Consider the following 23,889-nt stretch of genomic DNA (forward strand, 5'->3'; position numbering starts at 1 on the left):
TTTCATTATTATTCAGATTTCAGATTAAGGGATTCATTATATAGACTCTTGGCTTATGTATCTAGGTTTACCATACATAAGATCCAACGACCACTGGCAAGCCAGATGGTTACATCCTAAACCACCCTTACAATTGATAAAGACAACCAAAAATAAGTTAAGTACTACTACTATCGCTAATACTATATTTACTGACACTAAATGGGATATGGGCACCTCCTCTCCTAGCCAGGTACATGACATATTTCTTTTCCGCATTATATTTGTTTATATAATTGAAATATCACAGGCTGTGCGTAAGTTCAATCAATTGTGAATCCAACCTTTGGTTGTTGATTAAATTGATGGACACTTGGATATTGATTTTTGATACCTTCCAAGTTATTTCTTATATTCAATCGGGCTCGCAAATTCCTATTTGTTTGATTGCGGATTGAATTGAGAAATAGAGATATAACTCTTTGATATACTTTTATTAAGATTGAGTCTGACTGTCTAGTTGATTCTCTTGAAAGTCTATTGGATTTAGTCCATACAGATTGCTAAGCGAAATATTGGGTGTGGTTGTTAGACCCCCGTTTTTTCAGTAATTTTCCCATCCGTAAATGAATATGTAAGTTGAGAAATTTTGAGTTTCAACATGAATACGTACTACGATTGAAAAGTAGTAATACTTTCATTAATTAGACCACAATAAAATCCATTACATATTTAATAGATCCCATTACAAAGTTGGTTTTAATAACATCCCTTTCGATATATCAAGAAGTCTTTGTGATGTCGAATTGAGCTTAGAAGTTGAAATTATAACTGAAACACTGGGGGTACCAAAATACACCAACAACTTTTTCGTAGGCAATCTGTATGGACTAACTCAACAAAAACTCCGAGAGTAAAAACTCAATCAAGGAAAGTGTCTAGAGTTGTATCCGTCTCTCTCTTGTTGTTAGAATGTTTACAGAACTAAATCCTTGAACCTAACTACAAAGAGAGTTCTTGGACGGTACCAAAGACCAATATCCAAGGATCAATCAAGTCTTATCCAACAAACAAGGTCGGACCTATCTATTGTGATTGATCAACGCACAACCTGTGATATTTCAATTATAAAGATAACAATATAGTGCGGAAAAAGAAATAACATAGATACCAGCAATTTTGTTAACGAGGAAACCGCAAATGCAGAAAATCCCCGGGACCTTGTCCATATTGAACACCAAACTGTATTAAGCCGCTATAGACACTATCCTACTACCAATTAACTTCGCTATGGAATGTAGTTGAGCACTGTATGGGCTGTCGTAGGCTCAACAAATTAATAAATATATTTCCCACTAATTAACTGGTAACATAGCCGTACTAAGAGATCGTTCCCACAGAGAGCTGTGTAATTGATAGGTTATTTGTATTAGCAAAATAAAGTAAATAACAAAGGGGGTTTTGGTTGTAAGATAATTATAAAGACAATAATTAAGAAAAGAGATGATTAAGAAATCCTTCGTCGTTACCAAGCGATAACTAGATTAATATACTTATCTATTGTTCGTAAGAACCATTCATCACCAATCGTGGAATAACAGCTAGCTCAGTGTTATCCCCAAAACTCCTTCTACCACGTATACGAAAGCTCTCCAATACCAGATTCTATTCAACTGAACCACCAAGTAGTAGCTCACTCAAGGTGTAATCCAATGAATGCTTTAAGCTTTGTGAATTAGGTTAATCCCAGTAGTTAAACTCTTAGCTCAAGGTTTACTTGCTGGTGTTGTCTCTACACACGATTCCTCCACAGAATCCCTCTGTAAGGTCTCGTGATTTCTACTTGTGTAGAGAGTTATTCGACGATTACTTATCTCCTAACTTCCACTAGCAATAGAACAATCAATAGATTAATCTAGCGTGCACTCCAAATCAATCTAAGAATCACTCATAAACCCTAGATATGGTAAAAACAAACGATGATGATAAAAACTCTCAATAGATTTGTATTATTAATAAAGCTTCACGCTAAGAACATTGAATTCTTCCTTAATCAACAAAGGATTTAACTATCATATTACAAAGAAGATGAATAATGGTGGTTTCCCCCTAAAGGGGTAAACCCTAGGTTTGATGTAGAACTTGTGATATGAGATTCGATGATATGTGAAAGGCCAAATAACTACTTTTATAGGTTTAATTACATTGATTGGCCATCAAGTATCTAGTTCGGTTCAAGAACCCGATCCGAAAATACGACACAAAGACTCTCAAACGTGACCTTAGGCTTTCCAAGGTATTAATACACGTTTTACACCTGCTAAGTTCGCAAACCCAGTCCGCGAACTTCAAATTCCAGCAGAAATTCTCAGAATTAAAGTATGAAACCCATCCGCGAACTTTACTGTCTTCGGTATTCAATAAAAGATTGTTTTGGCCACAACTTCTTCATCCAAACTCGGAATGACCTCATTCTTTTTGAATTCTTGTTATCTTTCAATTCTCTTCAAGATGATGATGAGAAATCCTTAATTTGAATGAGTTAAGATTGGTCTTTGGCCCTTCTCTTGATTTTGAGCGTTTTGCTCCTTTTTGTCGTTTTTCTTCAACTTCTCTTGGACTTTGGCACTTGCATACTTGGAATACTTCTATTCCTAGCTCTTTTCAGCACTTTGTAGCTCATTTTTGGATGATTCACCTAATGGAGACAGATAAGAGAAAACAAGAGTAATAATACGAATACATGCAAGAATAATAGCTAAAACAAGTATGGAATGAATACTAAAATCATATAAATTATGCACTTATCAAATTCCCCCACACTTAGATTTTGCTATTCCTCGAGAAAAATAAATAAAACTAATCCTAAATACAATTACTCCATGTCGTGAGGATACGGTTACTCTTAGCATGAATAACAGACCTTTAAACCCCTAGGTGTCCCTAGTGGACGAGTTATAGTCTCGTGAGGGATTACAAGAGGTATACCCACAAAACTTACTCCAATTTCTCGCCTTGGAATAACTGCTAAGGATAGACACAAAGTAGAAATCCAAATGATTAGCTTGCATACGTTCTTTAGCTGCAAACATCCCACATACATTCCAAACATCACACACAAGCAATTACTTACGTGTGACATTCAACCTGATTGCAACACTCCACTAAGATAGTCATCGTACTTGTTGCAACTTTTGCCACAGCACTCGCATACTGAGATCACATGGATAGATAAAAAAATGGAAATAGAAAAATGAAGTGTGCAAATGTTGACTAAAGTGAAAGACGTTACCCACAATACTTGTGTGAATGTCGTCAAAGGATATGTATTTATAGCGTACTAGTTGACAGAAGCACCCATTTAACTCGAACACATGATTAGATACTCTAAGCGCATGTTCCTTTTTAGCAAGTACATGATAGTTGTCTTGGATCATGCGTTCCACGTTTGCTTAGGCGACGGAGACAGGGACAACGTTTCACACATACTGATATCCAAGTGTCAAGAACCTCATCAATAGTCTTTTTTGACTTGCTATATAATGATGATATGGTTTTTGTTTTCATCGACTATGATTAATCCGCAATTCCGGACCTATCATTTATTAGTGTCGATAACTGAAGAGGAGCCTTATTTATTTATTTTTTCTTTTTTTTTCTTCTTTTCTATATTTTTTTTGGCTCACTCTTTATGAGTGTAAGACAATTGTCTATGGGGCTTTCAAATAATCAACCAATGATTACCTTGCTACAACATCCACGGTAGTATCAGGATCCCACCAAATCACTTTAGAGAAACATAAAACTGCAAAGATAAAAAGAAAGTGATTCAGTAATGATTAATTGCGAGGATTACTCTTTCAAACGACTACTATAACTTAGTTTTGCATTCAATTATGAATGTATATATTTAAGGATTGAAATAAATGGAACTTAATTTATAGCTGTAAGAACTGTTTCAACCTTAAGAGGTATAGAGTGTCATCCTAAATAGCTCATAATTAACTCCAAAAGATGAATTCTCAAGAATTCAAGAAATCAAAGAGTATTATTTATTTATTTTATATGCAAACCAGACATGCTTAACTACTCCCGCACACTTAAACTCAACATTGTCCTCAATGTTCAGAACTGAAAATTATGATTTATGACATAACAGCCCTGTAAAAATCGAAAACTGTACAAATGGCTAGGGAACTAGGAAAAACATCCTAAGCGAAAGTTGTTCGCATACATTTTTTCTATAAAGTGTCAAAATTTCACAGCGTTTCGATAAATGGTCTGACTTTTATGGTCTCCGGACTGACAAACATGCAATCTGAAAAAGTTCTGGAAAAATACTGAAACTCAAATGTCCAAGCCTATATCCAACTTAATAGACTCCGAATTCAGATTTTATTTTTGTAAAAGAAAGGTGAGTCTGTTCTCTTTAAAATTTGGGGTCAACCACTCAAATCGGACTCCGTATGAAGTTTCAAGAGCTATTTTGGTGACAACTATGCCGTCAGAATTTTCTGACGAGAATTCGTCAAAACTTTTATTATAGATATAGGACTTGTAAAATCTAAGATGGGAATGCAAGATATGATACGAAAAACTAAGAAAATTAAAAACAAAAGGGATAGAGATACAAAACCAATGGGTTTCCTCCCAAGAAGCGCTTGGTTTAACGTCGTCAGCCCGACGTTATTGTTATCGTCTGTACACCAGTAATTTGAAAATTTGGTAATCTTTCCAAATAACAATCTGCAATTCAAATAATAGCTTCACAAAAATATTAGTAGCAGATATAAATGTTGAAGATATCACTTTATTGAAGTTTCCCCCACACGTAGTCCTTTCTACACTCGGAAGCGGATAGAGAACATAGAATTCGGGAACTTCAAAAGGTTCCTCAGCTTGTTGAACCTGCATAATACTCGAATCAAACACATCAACTGGTGGATACTTATAGGCAAAATAATCCATTAAAACTTTGGAAGCACACAACTCCGATCCTAAGTGAGGTATTTTCTTAGAAGTTGGGTTAACAACTCTTTTAGAATCTACTTTAATTGGAGAAAAAGGATCAATAAATATAGAATTAAGCAAAGGATTAGACAAACCTTGTACGTGATCCTCATCTTTCTTAATTAAATTCAGTATATTATTTATCTCAAGTATATCGTGGTCCTCTATCGAACTATTATTATCTAGCTTAATTGGGTCTTCCACGACTTCAATCAATTCGGTTTCTTTCTCAATCTCAATCTCTTCAACAACCTTGTCATCGGAATTGGAATCCTCTTCTAAAACGTCTAGTTCATTGATGCAACTCCTAATCTCTTCGTTTGAGTACGTTACACCATTTATAACAATACATATGTCATACCCAAATCTCCTCCTTTTGAATAGGCGAGTGATCTTTATTATGATCCGGAGTTGGAATAATTATATCATTGTTACAAGAAATTTCGAGAGGTTTCTCATCTTCATCGGAATCTTCGTCATCCATAGGAATTTCGGAATCGTTTTGGTTTTGAGGCCAAACATCTTCCTCATAACTATTCTTATCGAGTTGAGCAATTTGACTCCTTGAAGTTTCACTAGCCTGGTTGCGCTCATCCATCTTTTGAATATGCAGGTCTATTTTATCAATATGTTGCTGCATCATATCAATCATACTAGAAAACTTGTTAGAAGCATCACTATTCTCCCATCCTTGTGATTGTTCACTTACATGCCCGTCATAAGTTTGTTGACATATATGAGAATATCCATAAGGTTCAGTGGGATAATGATCATAACCAAAAGATTGGTTTCGATTATACCCATAGGATGTTTGGTAGTTGTCATATGAATGAGATTGAAAACCATATTGATTACCACTATAATATGATGATTGGTCTTGTGCTTCGTACATGTTATTTCCGTAAGGAAACATGACGACTCACAAGAACAAAAGAGAAAATAAAAACAAGCCAAACAAATAACAAATCAATTAGCGACTGCTCCCCGGCAGCGGCACCAAAATTTGTATGGGCTATCGTAGGCTCAACAAATTAATAAATATATTTCCCACTAATTAACTGGTAATATAGCGGTACTAAGAGATCGTTCCCACATAGAGCTGTGTAATTGATAGGTTATTTGTATTAGCAAAATTAAGTAAATAACAAAGGGGGTTTTGGTTGTAAGATAATTATAAAGACAATAATAAAGAAAAGAGATGATTAAGGAATCCTTCGCCGTTACCAAGCGAAAACTAAATTAATATACTTATCTATTGTTCGTAAGAACCATTCATCACCAACCATGTAATAACAGCTAGCTCAGTGTTATCTCCAAAACTCCTTGTACCACGGATACAAAAGCTCTCCAATATCAGATTCTATTCAACTGAACCACCAAGTAGTAGCTCACTCAAGGTGTAATCCAATGAATGCTTTAAGCTTTGCGAATTAGGTTAATCCCAATAGTTAAACTCTTAGCTCAAGGTTTACTTGCTGGTCTTGTCTTTACACACGATTCCTCCACAGAATCCCTCTGTAAGGTCTCATGATTTAAATTTGTGTAGAGAGTTATTGGACGATTACGTATCTCCTAACTTCCACTAGCAATAGAACAATCAATAGATTAATCTAGCGTGCACTCCAAATCAATCTAAGAATCACTCATAAACCCTAGATATGGTAAAAACAAACGATGATGATAAAAACTCTCAATAGATTTGTATTATTAATAAAGCTTCACGCTTAGAACATTGAATTCATCCTTAATCAACAAAGGATTTAACTATCATATTACAAAGAAGATGAATAATGGTGGTTTCCCCCTAAAGGGGTAAACCCTAGGTTTGATGTAGAACTTGTGATATGAGATTCTATGATATGTGAAAGGGCAAATACCTATTTTTATAGGTTTACATTGCTTGGCCATCAAGTATCTAGTTCGGTTCAAGAACCCGACCCGAAAATACGACATAAAGACTCCCAAACGTGACCTTAGGATTTCCAAGGTATTAATACACGTTTTACACTTGCTAAGTTCGCAAACCCAGTCCGAAAATCTAGCAGAAATTTTCGGAATTAAAGTATGAAACCCGTCCGAGAACTTTATTGTCTTTGGTATTCAATAAAAGCTTGTTTTGGCCACAACTTCTTCATCCGAACTCGGAATGACCTCATTCTTTTTGAATTCTTTTTATCTTTCAACTCTATTCAAGATGATGATGAGAAATCCTTAATTTGAATGAGTTAAGATTGGTCTTTGGCCCTTCTCTTGATTTTGAGCGTTTTGCTCCTTTTCGTCGCTTTTCTTCAACTTCTCTTGGACTTTGGCACTTGGATACTTGGAATACTTCTCTTCCTAGCTCTTTTCAGCACTTTGTAGCTCCTTTTTGGATGATTCACCTAATATAGACAAATAATAAAAAATAAGAGTAATAATACGAATACATGCAATAATAATAGTAAAACAAGTATCGAATGAATACTAAAATCATATGAATTATGCACTTATCAAGCACGAACTCAGTCTCCCACTGATTCAGGTACAGTCACGCTCCTTACGCCTCTTGAATTCCAGCAAGACTCTGCGTAATTGATCCCCTTAAACAGTCTCACACCAACTAAGAGTTGCTTCAACTCAATCGAAGACTTTAAACCAAATCTACCTCCCACAGATTAAGCCTATGATTGATTTCTTGATTTACGACCTAAACGGATGATCAGATCAAACAAAAGATCCAGGTGATGGAAATCGGTAGCAACTCGACAAAAGTCTGGCCATCCTCAAAATCCAGAATTATGTAACCTGAAGTGCAGCCTAGATTATTATTCACATCACAAGTATTAAACTTGCGGAATCAACAAAGTCTGAGACAAAGAGAACTTTGATGATTACTATCTATCTTGATCGTTGGAGCAAGGCTCTACAAACAATCAAGATCAGGATACTCGAGTTATCAAGATAAAAGATAACTGGACCTGGCTTCACGAATCCCAATGAAGTCTTTGTAGTCCCTAAACCCTAAAAGGGTTTCTGGAAAGGACGACTCTAGATACAACTAGGACACACCAAAAGGTAGTGTCAGGATTTAAAAATCCCAGTTGATTGATTTCTTGATTTACGATCTTAATGGATGATCGGATCAAACGAAAGATACAGGTGATGGAAATTGATAGCAACTTGACAAAAGTCTGGCCATCATCAAAATCCAGACTTATGCAACCCGGAGTGCAGCCTAGATTATTGTTCACCTCACAAGTATAAAACTTGCGGAATCAAAAAAGTATGAGACGAAGAGAACTTTGATGATTACTATCTATCTTGATCGTTGGAGCAAGGCTCTACAAATGATCAGGATACTCGAGTTATCAAGATAAAAGATAACTAGACCTGACTTCACGAATCCCAATGAAGTCTTTGTAGTCGCTAAACCCTAAAAAGGTTTCTGGAGAGGACGACTCTAGATACAACTAGGACACACCAAAAAGTAGTGTCAGGATTAAAAAATCCCAGTTGGTTGATTTCTTGATTTACGATATAAACGGATGATCAGATCAAGCGAAAGATCCAGGTGATGGAAATCGATAGCAACTTGACAAAAGTCTGGCCATCCTCAAAATCCATACTTATGCAACCCGAAGTGCAACATATATTATTATTCACCTCACAAGTATAAAACTTGCGGAATCAACAAAGTCTGAGACGAAAAGAACTTTGATGATTACTATCTATCTTGATCGTTGGATCAAGGCTCTACAAACAATCAAGATCAGGATATTCGAGTTATCAAGATAAAAGATAACTGGACCTGGCTTCACGAATCCTAATGAAGTCTTTGTAGTCTCTAAACCCTAAAAGGGTTTCTGGAGAGGACGACTCTAGATACAACTAGGACACACCAAAAAGTAGTGTCAGGATTCAAAAATCCCAAGTGATTGATTCTTGATTTACGATCTAAACGGATGATTAGATCAAACGAAAGATCTAGGTGATGAAAATCGATAGCAACTTGACAAAAGTCTAGCCATCCTCAAAATCCATACTTATGCAACCAGAAGTGCAGCCTAGATTATTATTCACCTCACAAGTATAAAACTTGCGGAATCAACAAAGTCTGAGACGAAGAGAACTTTGATGATTACTATCTATCTAGATCGTTGGAGCAAGGATCTACAAACAATCAAGATCAGGATACTCGAGTTATCAAGATAAAAATAACTGGACCTGGATTCACGAATCCTAATGAAGTCTTTGTAGTTGCTAAACCCTAAAAGGATTTATGGAGATGACGACTCTAGATACAACTAGGACACACCAAAAAGTAGCGTTAGGATTCAAAAATCCTAGTTTCCAAGAGTTCCCCTTATATAGACTTCAAATCCGAGGTTGCTTTAGGTTTAAGCTAAGATACTTTGGAACCAAGCAAACAATATTCACTGTTAGATGAAAGGCTACCACATCTGGATGCTCCCTATCCAACGGCCAAAACTTTCCTTGTTGGTGTTTTAGTTTAGGGACCGCTTTATCGGGAAACTACAAAGAATATATACATTTGGTTGTTACGATTAACAATCCAAAATAAAATTAAAATAACAGACATTAAAGTCAATTTATTACCTTTGCGGCATAAACCCTAGCAGCCCATGATGACTGGTAACCAAACAAGATGGATCGATCTTTTGGCTCACCCCAAGGTATCTCATTCTTCTTGATAGGTAAAAACTGCACAGCACCAATGATTTGTCTTGATGAGTCTTTTGGTTGATACTTCTTCTTCACCTCCTCCTCTATCACACATTTACCCTTATCAGCAGCGCTTGTTTCAGCCAAGTTTGGTTGTTCAACAATCATATTTGCACTTCCTCCACCTTCATTTCCTCCATGAGTGACAACTCCACCTTCCATTCCTCCATCAGTGATACCACCTTCATTTCCTCTATCAGTGGAAACTCCACCCTCCATTCCTCCATCAGTAGGACCACCTTCATTTCCTCCATCAGTGGCAACTCCACCTTTCATTCCTACATCAGTGTCAACTCCACCTTTCACTCCTACATCAGTGTCAACTCCACCTTCCAATCCTCCACCTTCCATTCCTCCACAAGTGGCATTCCTTGCATTTGCACCTAATGGTTTTGTGTGACGAGGTTGCAGAGTCGGGACATTACAAGGTGTTACTTCTTGCGATCTTTTCTTCCTCTTTTCATTTCTTTTGTTCAAAAGTTGATTGCATATCAATACAAAGAAAAAACGAAAGAAAATACGTAGATACGGTTGGGAAATTTAGACATAACCAAGCTGTGACACAAAAAACAGCTACGAAAACTTGACAGTCCCAGACGTAACAAAGTTTCCGGATGGGATTTTTAGTAATCGACCAAGACGTAACAACAATAACGGCTAAGAAATAAAATAAGCGGCTTGGTTTCTCAAATTACAGATAGGATAATCCTAGCCATAAGTGGGCCCACTGGATTAATTTTCAACATAGTAGATGATACGGCTAGGAATAACCTAGCCGTGACAACTACGGATGGGACTTTGACCAATCGACCAAGATGTTACACATATATCGGCTAGGAAATAACATTCACCACCAGGAAATAAAATTATGGATAAGAATAACCTAGACGTAAACGCTACCGTTGAATTAAATTTCAAACACAGAAGAAGATATGGCTAGGATTAACCTAGCCGTAAACAAATTGTTGCGGTTAGGATTTCTCAATTCCCGTCTGCGTCGCCTATGTTACGGCTGGGAGTTCTTAGTGATACCATCCACAACAGGTATTTACGGCCGGGAAAACAAGAACTCCCAGCCGTAAGCAGTTTCAGAAACTGTTTTTCAGACCTAAAATTTTCGAAACCAACTGAATAATCGTTAAAACGCTTAAATAAACGGTGGGTTTTCAACTCATAATTTATTGCAGTCATATCAGGAGTCTCGGCGGCTGGTTCATCTCCTTCATTCACTAATTCTTGATTTTTAGTTTCATCTTCACTTTCAGAACTTGATTTATCTGGTTCAGGAAGAGGTTGTTTCGACGATCCTTCCTTTTCCTTTGTCTTTACTATGGTTTTATACAATGAATTTAATTGACGATGATTTTTTTTGAGTCGACGATTAATCGTCTCAAACGAAGCAGAGAAGAAGAAGAAGAAGAAAAAAAGAGAGTACAAGAAAAGAAAAAGAAGAAGAATAAAAATAAAATAAAATAAACTCATCGTTTTTTTTAATTAATGATTTTCAGTTTTTTTTATTAGATTAATTAATTAGTGGAAGGGTAAAAGAATAATAAATTAAATTTATTGAGGGTATTTTTGAACTTTTACATAGATTAGATCCCCATCCACATTTTGGTTATAACTATCATATTAAGCCTCCAAAAACCGATACTATTCAAGCCCCAATAATATATTCTTGCCTTATTGGCTGCAGAAATATATTCATTGCCAAGGTATTTACTACTCCAACTTACACAGTAATGTAATCTGGGAAATCCACAGGAAATCGATAGTCCTTTAAAAGATGACAAAGTGCTGATTAAGCTAGGGAAAAGGCAGGTAAGATAAACGGCAGTTGGGGCGTATATCTAACAAGTACATATATGACATTAAATTAATTTGTCGTAAACTAGCAGGGTAGTCTAGGTATCTAATTTTTGCTTTTTGTATGGAAGTGAGGCTTTGTTTGGGTGGAGTATGATGAAATTAGCTCATTTCCAATAAGCAACAATTATCATGAAAGGTGATTCAAAAGAAACCTTAATTTTGTTGTTCTTCAATGCCCCTATCTCCTTCCATCTTCTCTTCTCCTTCTTCAATGTTTCCTCCACTCTCCTAGCTAACTTCTTCTTCTCAATATATGACCACTTAATCCCAATAAGGTCTACATGTAATGATGATGATGCTGAATATCATGCATTTCGTCATGAAGAAGAACATGATCATCATTATGCCGGCCAAAAAAGAGAATATGGTCATGGATTCTTTAGTTTTGATCTGCTCATGGAGCAGAAAGAGGATCATTTGGTGGCTGATATCATTCATGGTGGAGAATCCCTCTTATTTATACCTTTCCAGAGTCCCAAGAAAGAACAGGTTGTTTTTTACGAAGGTATCGGCTGCCAGGAGAAAATAATTCTCCAAGAAAATGGCGCTGATGAAGTTGAAGAACATCATATTCATGATTATACCGTTAAAGAAGATACTGAAGAAGACGTCGCCGCCGAGGACTCTACGTCATATCATAATGAAGACCCAACAAGTGATGATGATCAAGAGGAAATTATTATCATGGAAGAAGAACATTCTCCAGACTATTTTTCTCCACCTGAAGAATCCGATGATCAAGCTAGTGAACTAGATGTAGCGGTGGATGTTCTTCACCAAGACGAAGAGCTATCATTACTAAAAGATAGTGATGCTAATTCTGCAACAACGACAATGGTGTTCATCAGTACTGATCCTAGTGAAAATGGTTACATCGCTCCGGTACAAATCGATCTCAATAATAGTGGTCCGGTACCTAATGATGACACTTCTTCAGAAGGTACGTATGTGACGAACTTGAAAAATTAGTTTAAGGATTAAAAAGTATTAACTGCTTAAATTTCATTAAACAGAAGAACGAGATGGCAAAGAATCTAAGGACGTGAAGATTACTATGGAGACCAAAATGTTGGAAGACGGGAAGTTTTTTGTTTTACAAACCAAGAAAATCCAGAAAAATGTCGTCGAAGATGATATGTTTGAAGATTCATTTTCGAAGAAAAATGACATGTTCGGAGATTCGGTTACAGAAGGATCGACGTCCAAAAGCTCTTCGGAATGGAGAAACTCTGTCAATTATAGAGACTCCGGAACAGGAGATGATCCTTTTTCTACCTCATCTCGGAGGAGTTGTCCAACATGGGAATCTTATACAGTTTTCAGAAAATATGATGAAGAAATGTTGTTCTTGGACCGTATTAGTGCACAAAAGCTTAGTGAAACAGGTATGCATTTTAACTATTTTCATTATATTCATGTGTAAAATTTCATTTCATCGCTCTTTAAAGAATTGTGCACGAAATGTCTTCAGAATCTCTACGAGCAATAGAAGCATGTCCAAGATCAATCTCGCAGAGAATTGTGCATAGATTAACAACAAAGAACAAACCCAAATACCACCAGTTCGGCCGATGTAACCCGTATCAAGAACTAGAGACGGCCTATGTAGCTCAAATCTGTTTGACATGGGAAGCTCTCAATTGGAATTACAAAAATTACCAACGACTTAAAGCAACATATAGTAGCGAAAATGATCCCGGTTGTCCTGGTCAGATTGCGCAACAATTTCAGCAATTTCAAGTTTTATTACAACGATTTATTGAGAATGAACCATATGAACATGGTCGACGGCCTGAAATTTATGCTCGAATCAGGAATTCAGCACCAAAACTACTTCAAGTACCTGAATTTCGAGGTGAATATTCGTTTCGTGTCGCCATATTCATGAATTAAACTTAATTAGTATTTTTACTTTACTTAACATTAATATCGCAAATCTTTTGGTTTGTTGTTAATTATCTCGCAGAATCAGAAGAAGATAATAATAAGAAAGCAGGTTTTATCAATATGACAGTGTCATCGATCAAGTTTTCAAGAGTAATGGAAGACGCCATTCGAACTTTCATGAAATTTTTAAAGGAGGATAAAGAAAAACCATGTGATATCTTTAAAGCATTTTTCAAAAGAAACAGTAGTCAAACAGTTGATCCAACTTATCTTCATTTAATGAGAAAATCAAACAAAAGGGTAAGTACTTAGTTTTATTTTCTTCTATTATTTTTAGCTGACATTTCTGTACGTGTACAATTCGGAAAATTGGAGAACTGCTGCAATATTATTTATTAAAGGTGCATTTTTCTAATCTGCCGCAATATTAACAGTTGGGGAGTTTTTACTTGTGCTGGCAGATTAGAAAACAAACCCTGCTTCATAGTGCGACATTTTTACTTGAGCTCTAAATTAACAATTTAGTTGCATATATGTAATTTTACAGAAGAAAATGAGGATCGAAGACTTGCGGCGAGCTGGAAAATGCATTAGGAAAAGAAAGCTGAAAGAAGAAGAAGAGATGGAGATATTGATGAGTCTGATAGATCTGAAACTCGTGTCGAGGGTTTTAAGAATGACGGAAATAAGTGAAGAGCAATTGCACTGGTGCGAAGAAAAGATGAACAAAATACGGGTGTGGGAAGGTAAACTGCAAAGAGATTCTTCACCACTTTTTTTCCCCACACACTGACTGATTGACTCAGCGACTCACCCTGGCCTATAGATACTGAATGTTGCTTTCATGACTCGACCGTGAATGTGAATTGAGTAATCAACTAAGGCTGCATGCAGAATAAAGGAATGAATATCCTACAGAAACCTTGCAGATAACACTGTAGTGAGTGTTCACAATATGGGACGGTTGGGACCCCCGAATCAAAGTTAACTTGTTGCCGCTGCTGACAAAGGAGGGTTGTCGATGGAGATTTGGAATCAAGAAAAGAAGGGTGATAATTAATATAATAAAGTAAAAATAAAAAGGAAAGCAAGTCCTTTATACATGCAGCAGATCTAGTAGTACTAGTAGTGATCCTACATTTGAAGTGAAAGACAAGAGAAGAACATTAATTAAGAAATGGATATGTAGACAAGTTTAGCTTTAGCTTTCCCTGCTTTATATCATATATATATATATATATATATATATATATATATATATATATATATGTCTATGAATGTATCTTTTGCTTAATTAGTTGGTTCAACTTTATTATCTTCTTAATATGTGGTTTTCTGTTTAGTTTTGAATCTAAAGTAAAGGGTTAAAAGTGTAGTAGGGCAAAGCTGCTGCAGCAATTTGAAGTGGAGTAAAAATATGGCACATGGTATGCTTGAAAAGGAGAGAGTTTGTGGAGATCCTAATAAGACTCGTTTCTTTTGAGACTCTATCTCAATTTTATATAAAATATAAATGAGTACGGTTTAATTTTGAAAATGTCTTGCTTAATTTCACTCTACATCACTCATTATAAGCTCAAGGGTTGAGGTCCTGCAGTGATCTATGTATGCTACTACATGATTGGCCTCAAGAACAACTTGAGTATTTGCCAAAGAGGGGAAATTGGAGGAGAAAAATGAGAAGAAGATATAGGAGCGGATTGCAGAGTGAGGGACTATTGGTGTCTTTAAGTCTTGCCTTACTCCAAATGCTACATTCTTGCAATGTACGACAGTTGCTGGTTTTTCATCTTTGAAGAGAATTCTGCTATCAAAAACAGTAATTACCGGTGCATGGGAATTGAGATGCAGGAAGTTACTCTGCATTCTCTAACCAAGTACTACTTATCATGGTCAACAAGTCATATAATATGGGTTATAGGAACTAAGCCCGATTACTAATAAGCTACCCAGGCCTGAAAATAAGGCATTTGGAAAATTACAAAGTAAAGAAAAGAACATGTTTTGAGGCATATGGATTTTTTTTTCTTTTTTTTTTTGGAGGCATACCAAATAGTGACAAAATAGGGTTACTCGATAAAAAAGACCATCACCCGTTATCCATTCATTTTTAAGAATAGGCAAGTATATCCTTATTTAACTAGTGTTAATGATAATGATTAAGATTAATTAGTGTTGTTAAAGATTGATTAAAGTTAAGTAATTAGTAGAAAGAATTTGTTTTTTTGTGAGAGTTAATTTGGGGTTTTGAAAGGAAGTAGAAGTGAAAAAAAACTTAGGTTTTAGAGATTTATGAGAAATCTGACAATTTTTTTTGTGATTCAAAATGGATGATGAGGAACTTTATGCTAATAACACACATGTATAGTTGTATAAGATGTTTAGTCTCCTTTCTTTAGGTTGAATTCATCAAAAATTTTGATTTTTTCGAAGATATATTTTGGGTTCGGCTGAAAACTAAAGGCCGAACTTTGCGCGCAAAGAACCATTCGGCTTATAAACTTAAAGCCGAACCCAAGTATTTGAATTTTTGTTTATGGTTCGGCTCATTCGAGCTCCTCTAATAGTTAGCCGAACCTTAAATTTATTCTTTGTAGTTTAAGAGGTGACTTACAATAATGTTCGGTTCAAAATTTGGCAATACCGAAACCAGCCGAACATCAATGAATCTCTGAACCTATTCAAGTCAAAAGTTTGGCCGAAAACCAATCAGCCGAACTGATCTTCTGAAAAAGTAAAACGGAAAACAAGGCTAGGTTCTCTGATAATTTTGGGCCACACCAATATCTGTAAACCATACTTTCATCTTCTAAATCCTATTGAATCGATCAAACAAAACAAAAACAGTCAAAAACAAGATGGTTTCTTGCAAATACCTTCTAATATGCATCTGCGAGCAATCGCGATTTAGATTTCGCACTCAAATATCTTTATTTTTGATTTTAATTGATGCTCAAAATATTTTCATCGAAAAAAATGAAATTGTTTTTTTTCATTAGTTTTTATTTAAGTTTTTAATTTAGTTAAGGATATTTAAGTAATTTAATTAGTTTTAGATTAATTTCATAATAAAATGAAAGGGTATTTAAGTAATTTAATCTAATTAAAGGGTAACCTAGTAATATCATCATGGCTAGGACATCCCTATAAGCATAACCTATATGGTATCATCATTCAATACGCCTCAAAACATTCGGTAAGCCTCAAAATAGGTTTCAAAGAAAATCAAAAATTCTAAACATACTTAGGGGTGAACAACGGATGGGTGGACGCAAATTTGGTATCACCCACGTGCAATCTATCTAAATTGTGTATTTGAGATTTTCATCAGCGTCCAATCCATTACCTGTCGGATGTGACACCCGCGGGTGAGCGGGTGAGCGGATTGGATGCGGATATAAAAAATTTATAAGCAAAAATTGATAAATGTTAAATATGAGTAATATAACTTAGATTACTAAAATATAAGTAATCAATATAACAGAGTAACGCAATGTTTTTCTAACAACCAAAATTATAATATTTTATTAAGATCACGGATTAAGCCAAAATTCATACTTTTGGAATATCATTGAGGATCTTCAATGCTTCTTAATAGGAAACTATATGCATTATCTATCAATTTTCTATAATAACCTTCATATATGTATAATACTACCATTATCCCGAGGATCGGGTGTTCAACGGATGGGTGATGTTCCACTCGCGTCCAACCCTTGAAAACGGTTGGTCTTAAAAAATCACCCGCGTCCAATCCGCCAAGAAACAAATTGTGTATCCACCCGCCAAAATTCGGATTGGTTTGGATAAAATCTACGGATTTGGATGTTTTTGTTCACCCCTAAACATACTGCATGTTTAGACAACCCAAAAACAACCCACTCACATAATTTCCAATTGTGGGGCCCATAAGTGGACTCCCTGCTAACTCCAGGGCCCACCATATATGAGGAGGTTGTTTTTGTGTTGTTTTAATGGGCTGTATGTAACTATGTATTGAGCTGCTCATTTCGTCCCAAGAAAAGAGACATTTTCTCTGTTTCTTTTTGTACTTAAAAAAGAGATGCTTTCCCCTTTTATATGATATATTCCCCGAGTAATCTTTTGTAATGATTCGTATAGTTAGTTTTTATCCGACTGAATGTGTGCAATTTGTAGTTATATTTATACTTGTTGCGTAAATCTTTTAAGAACTTTTCCAACTACCTAAAATTACGAATTTTCGATCTGCAATTTTGGAACATGTCAATTCTAAGTTTTCTTATATTATGAAATATAAGGGAATAAATGAAAAACAAAATCATACTACTTTTATTTGTTTCCTTAGCGCTCTCCAAATTCAATATTTAAGTTGACAACACGTCAAATCATCCGCCAACCCCTATGGTGATTTAACTTTTAAACTAGTAGTGTTTAATTATTTGGCGCAACCAAAAATAGCTGATAAATTATAAAATAAATCTAATGGTTCAAATTTAATGTGCCAATGGTTGGACGGAAAACCATGAACGACTAGATTTTGACTCATAAAATCAAGGGTTATTTTGTTTTTGGTACTCAGGTTTTGTCCAACTTTTGAGTTTGGTCTAATATTTGTCCAACTTTGCGTTTGGTACTTGGAAAAAATGTTGACTCGCGTTGACTGCGTTATATCTTGACTTCTGTTACATAATTATTAATAAATTAAAATAAAATTTAATTATTAACTGAAGTTACTATTGTATCCTTACTTATATTAATATTGGGAAAAACTTTTGATATCTCTTCCATGATTCATCATCTCCGCCTCACGTCGTCCTTAACACCGAACCAACACCATCACTTTTCATGTCCCTCTATAAGCTTTAAACAGCCACCCATCCTATAAAATCTCTCGATCATGTTCTATAAACTTTAAATTTTATCAACCTATCCTCTTAAAACCCGTAAGAAGTCTCAAACAAACAACTTTGAATACATCAATTGAAAGTCTGAATCAAAAGATTTTTTTTCCGAATTTAAGTTTGAATTTAATTGGGTTTGTATGAAATTGGTTTTTGTATGAAATTCATATTAGGTTTGATTAACAGTTCGTGAGATAGTGAATGGATGGTTAATGGTTGTGCTTACTGTGAGTTGTCTTCATCGAGATGTAATTGGAATTAATTTGTTGATATTGTCTGGATTTTGGGGCTTTCTAGCAGTGAATTAAAATTAGGGTTTACATTTGGTGTTTTTGTCAATTGATTCTGATTTTACAACAACGAAGTGGAGATGCTCTTATGGTTTTAGGGTTTTCGATGTGTGAATGATCGAAAAATTGAATGACGGTGAAGAAGTTTGGGTTAAAGAATTGAATGAGAAATCAATTGAGAAGTAATATTGTTGTTGCCAGTCCAGCCTTGTTGTCATGAAATTGAAGCTGAGATGGACACAAAATTATTGGTTTGAGCTGTATACAGTTTTGGGTGTAGTACCAGTGAGGAAAGAAACAGTTTGTTTCCATATGATTGACAACGAATGATGCATGATTGAGAATGTATTTTGAGTTTTTGTGAAAGCTTTGGAAAATGGGTTTGTCTCTAATTTGAAATAGCAGAGATTGGAAAGATCATACAAACAGAATGGGGTAACTCTCTGTTATATCAGTTTCATGCACACACAGTGTTTGATAAAGGGCCCGAACGACCATTTCTTCCCCAGATTACTTTACTGCTGCATCAAATTATTATCCATTGGTCCAATGAGTTTACCGCTGGTTAATCAGGTAACATGGGTTGAGTTTGTGTCGGTTTTAGCAAGTTTTGAATCAAAAAGAACAAGGAACATGTAGAATGAGTTTTCGAAAGAAAGATTTGATGTATGTTAATGGTGGTCTGATCGTTACAATTGAAGAGTTCATGTGTGGTATTTCAATTATGGAGATTTTGTTTCGTAAAATATTAGCTGAAAAAATTATGGGGATTTCGTTTTATAAAATATGAACAGAGGGAGGGAACTTGGACGCTTGATAAGATAGTGAAGGGAAGTCAGGTTCTCTAATCGGTGGATATAGAGAAGAAGACAGTTAAGTGAAATTATTATTATGTAAATATTAGTAAAGTTAAGGGTACAATGGTAAATCTATTTCATTATTAAATTCTATTTAATGTTTTTTATAATTACTAAACCGAAGTCAATATTTAATGAAGTCAACCAGGGTCAACGTTTTTTCCAAGTACCAAACACCAAGCTGGACAAATGTTAGACCAAACTCAAAAGTTGGACAAAACCTCAGTACCAAAAACAAAATAACCCTAAAATCAAACTTGAAAGCTCATATTTGATGCGCTCAAAATTGGGCGCAAAAGTAAAACCTATGTATGCCTGATTATTGGGCGCAACAAACTTGGTCCAAGCTCACGTTCAAGCAATCCCTTAATACCAGCTTGATTCAAGGGTTTTCTCCACACTTTTGGTAAGTCGGAATCAAAGGACTATAGTGGTTATTCTTAAGAATTGTGCAACTAGGAAAAATATTGTAAAAGGTAAAAAATGATTTTTGTTTTAAATAATCTAGTTAAAGTTAAGATAAAGATAAATTGGGAGGAGAGTAAAGGAAGCCCTTATTAATCGATATAAGAGTTGCATCAAATACATTGTATAAGACAGGGAGGAAGGCAATAAGGGACAAGTGGGGTCCCTAGACCCCACTTGATTTTAAACTTTGGCTAGAAAAGACCTGAAGTTTCCGTAATTTTAATGAGTTGTGGGGCAAATTTTGTGGTATACTTGAAAATTCCTATAGCTAATGGGGTCATAATGTCAACCAATATTCATTTAAATATTATTTGATCACCCGACTAACTCACTAAATTAAACTAAAAAATGATACATATTAGTTTATGTTGTATGGACGTATATGAGATTCCTTGATGATGACTTGAACTTAAAACATTATTGTATTATTGGCTAATAGATCTTATACTCTGGGAAACATTTGCGATAATTTTATAAGCGTTTAGTGAGCTTAAGCAAAGTTCTATTTTATCATTGCCTTGGTAGTGATTAATTTAGCTAAGTAGGTAAATTAGGTTTGCAATTAGGAGTATACACACCATTTGAAAAATGTTTATAGGTCTCCAGTGAACTAAGAGGACTTATATACCAGGGTCATTGCGATATTGTTTGAAGTTGATAACTTTTTTTCCTTCTCATCAGTATAATTTTTATCTGTTTTTATTAAGTTTGTTCAATATAATATTTATGAAACATAACATGGGAAGATGTATATAAATAATACTCTAGTGGTTAGACTTGGTCATAACATTGTGATCAAAGTGTCAAGGAATTTATTGAATTACGAAGTATAAACACTTATCTTTTGGAACTTCGTAAATAAGACATCGACATAATCTGTTGTATATAGTTGCTTGATTATGTGTGCATGATATATGTATGATTTCACCCTAGGAAACAATGTTTTATAACATTTTTTTAAAGGAAGTACATATATGAACTTGTTTCATAATCGAAAGGAAATCATGATTGGTCGGGTTCTTTATTGAATATTTTTTGAATGACCAATATAAGATGACAAGGTATCTTAACTTGTTGATATTTATGGTATAACCGATCATAGCCTATATAATGTAACTAGTTGTAATAGGTCACAAGTAATATTGGAAATCAAGGTGTAACCGATCACAAGCTATATTGGAATGCAAGTTGTAACCGGTCACAAGTTATTTTGGGATCCAAGGTATAAACGGTCACAAGATGAATTGGGAAGTTAATTGTAATCGGTCACAAGATACCTTTGGGAAGCAAGGTGTAACTGGTCACAAGCTACTTCGGGAAGCAAGGTGGAACATCTAATTTGTGGAGCAAGGTGTAACCGATTACAACCTATCTTGGGAATCATGTTATATCCGGTCACAACATATTTTGGTGTGATGGCATAGTCGGTTCCATGAGCAAAACCAAGTTTTCATGGTTCATATATTTCTTCTTGATGTGTGTGGATTAGGGTTTTGGGTTTGCTAATATGAGAAGCTTCTAGATGTCGACATTATTTGAACATGTACATAACTCTTATCATTAATTGTTCAAAGATATTTCTTGATACTCAAGGTGATCCCATGTCCGAAAAAGTGAAAAAAACATTTAATTATGATTTTCATCATATATTTTTAATTACTAGAAATTAAAGCATACCCTATGGAAAATATTTTTAGTTAATGTGATTGACTAATAATAGAAATTTTCTGCGAGATTTTTCGGAAATATTGGTTTGGCATTTAAGTGGAAATAGGAAAACGGAAATTAGGTACTGAAAGAAGGGAGCATGGCCTAAAATCTTGTTGAAACCAAGCTCATAGTGTTTTTAAGATAAATGAAATATTAAAGAATTTCATTATAATGAAATATTATTATTATAAAGATAAATTGTTATAACGAAGATAAAGATAAGCAAACTAATGAGAGATGAAAGATTACCGAAGTCGGAACCTCTCCTGGTATATTATCATGAATGAGACATTCACCGAAACAACACTAGAAACTTGTTAGTAGCAACTAGCAGCTCTAAGAAATTTAGGTTTATCAAATCCCCCTCGGGAACAAATTATGACATAGACTCTCCCTCAATGGGGAGATCTTAGGCAAGTGAGCGCCTAAAGTGCAATGTAAGTCATAAACGTAGGCCATAATCCTTCATGAAGCATCATGCCATAAGTTTTTCTTTCTATATTGTGTTCATATGCAGCAGCTGCACCATGTGATTTTACTTCTTTGTCAATTCGTGAATTACAATGAGGTGATTCGGTTACCTGTATACTACCCCTCGGATCAAGAAAAGAATGACTCGAAACTTTTATGCACACAATATACGGAAACTTATGGCGTGGGAGGTATTCGATCTTTTCCAAGTTCATATATCTTGAAAGCTTTAATAATTATTGTTTGCGATGTGTTGTTCCTAAACAGTTGAACCATGCCTAATTTATAATCTGCATTGCTGAAGTAGTTTTTTTTATTCATGGTTGACAACAATCATATATTTACTTTGATATATATATATATATACATATATATTGTTAGTGATCGTTCTTTGATGAGCGGTCAGTCACCATACAATGTCAACAGAATAATGGAAGAGGAGATCTTATCACATCCGTCTTTCATAATTTTTTTTGAGAGATCTAACTACCTTCTGAGATTCCATGACCAATATATACAAATAAAAATGTTGACGCTCGTCTCCTTGACATTAATGAAGTTGTGATGAAAACAGTTGTATTGGGCCCAATACAACCTCAACCTAATTGGGCTTCGGTCCTTAGTGAAGGTAATCCTGGTACACTCTATGAACAATATACGAAGTACAAAGGCTCCAGTCCTTACCTAACAACTGAAGTGAAGAACTGCATAATATTTTCAAGGAACTGTATTCTTCACGTCAATGACCTTCATCAGGTACCTTTCATTTATTTTTGAAATGAAATTTTGGATGTTTTTTTATGAAACATAGCCTTATGGGTCATGATGTGATGGGGCGAACTTGATGTCAAATAAGGTACTAATATGCATTATGGGTGAATAAAAATCTATGCAATGTATCCACGTTGGAGGAGTAAGATGTGAAATGAAGTTATTATGTGTAGCTTTAAACTCGCATATACCAAACATTGGAGGGAGTTATTCATATGTTTTTAAAGTTTTTGCTTTGGTAATTTCTTTGGTATTCTATTATGTAATATAGTATAATTATGTTTTAATTTTGTTGACCTTGTAGGTAACTAAACAAAATATTATTTCAAGAACACAATATGGTATTACTTGGGAAGGTTGTGGCCGAAACTTATGTAATTTTCCTTTCCGTTCTGTTCCGTTTTTTTTTTTTAGTTTAAGAGCAAGGCCTATGGGGGTCTATCTTTTTTCTCTTACATATCTCACCTGAATTAACCCTTTCATCATCATCTTAATATTTTTCGCTATTCGAGATGAAATCAATTCTAATCTTTCTCTTCCACCACACATATCAAAAGTTATTCTGAAGTTTCATACTTCTCTTTTTAAACTCACTATTCAAGATCTTTAAAACAAACCTGAAAACACATGTTTACAGATATTTCTTGAAGAAAAAAACCTTACTGTAACAAAGATTGATAAAAAAACAAAGTATTGTTGAAATTAATGGAGTTTAGATATCAAATCCTAATAATATTTTCTTTTGTTTCTTCTATTTGCAGGGTAATTGTGCGACGGAGCCATCTATCCTTACATGAAGATATCTTTTTCTTGATGATAAACATTGAAGTGGTCAAGTTATTTTTAATGTCACACTCTGCGGGAGGGGCATGAACCTTATAACTCATTTTGTTGATAGTGTTATACAAAATATGATAAGAGGTGATTAGTCAAATATATGATAAGTACCTTGAACAACTTCCGCTAAAAGCT

At 34.9% G+C, this 23,889-nt stretch overlaps 1 protein-coding gene across 1 annotated transcript; it reads left to right on the forward strand.

Moving 5' to 3' along the window:
• Positions 1–11,606: 11,606 nt before the first annotated feature.
• On the forward strand, positions 11,607–14,676 carry LOC113293108. Its single transcript, XM_026541870.1, has 5 exons — positions 11,607–12,520; positions 12,594–12,965; positions 13,052–13,435; positions 13,547–13,767; positions 14,015–14,676. The coding sequence occupies exons 1-5, from the start codon at positions 11,710–11,712 to the stop codon at positions 14,258–14,260; spliced, it is 2,034 nt and encodes a 677-aa protein (XP_026397655.1). The 5' UTR covers positions 11,607–11,709; the 3' UTR covers positions 14,261–14,676.
• The last annotated feature ends 9,213 nt before the right edge of the window (positions 14,677–23,889 follow it).

This window comes from Papaver somniferum, chromosome 1 (assembly GCF_003573695.1).
Source record: "Papaver somniferum cultivar HN1 chromosome 1, ASM357369v1, whole genome shotgun sequence".
Lineage (NCBI taxonomy): Eukaryota > Viridiplantae > Streptophyta > Magnoliopsida > Ranunculales > Papaveraceae > Papaver > Papaver somniferum.

Coding starts and splice junctions, on each gene's coding strand:
- LOC113293108 (XM_026541870.1), top strand. CDS start 11,710: ATGAAAGGTGATTCAAAAGAAACCTTAATTTTGTTGTTCTTCAATGCC. Junction 12,521..12,593: donor TGATGACACTTCTTCAGAAG/GTACGTATGTGA, acceptor TTCATTAAACAG/AAGAACGAGATGGCAAAGAA. Junction 12,966..13,051: donor ACAAAAGCTTAGTGAAACAG/GTATGCATTTTA, acceptor AAATGTCTTCAG/AATCTCTACGAGCAATAGAA.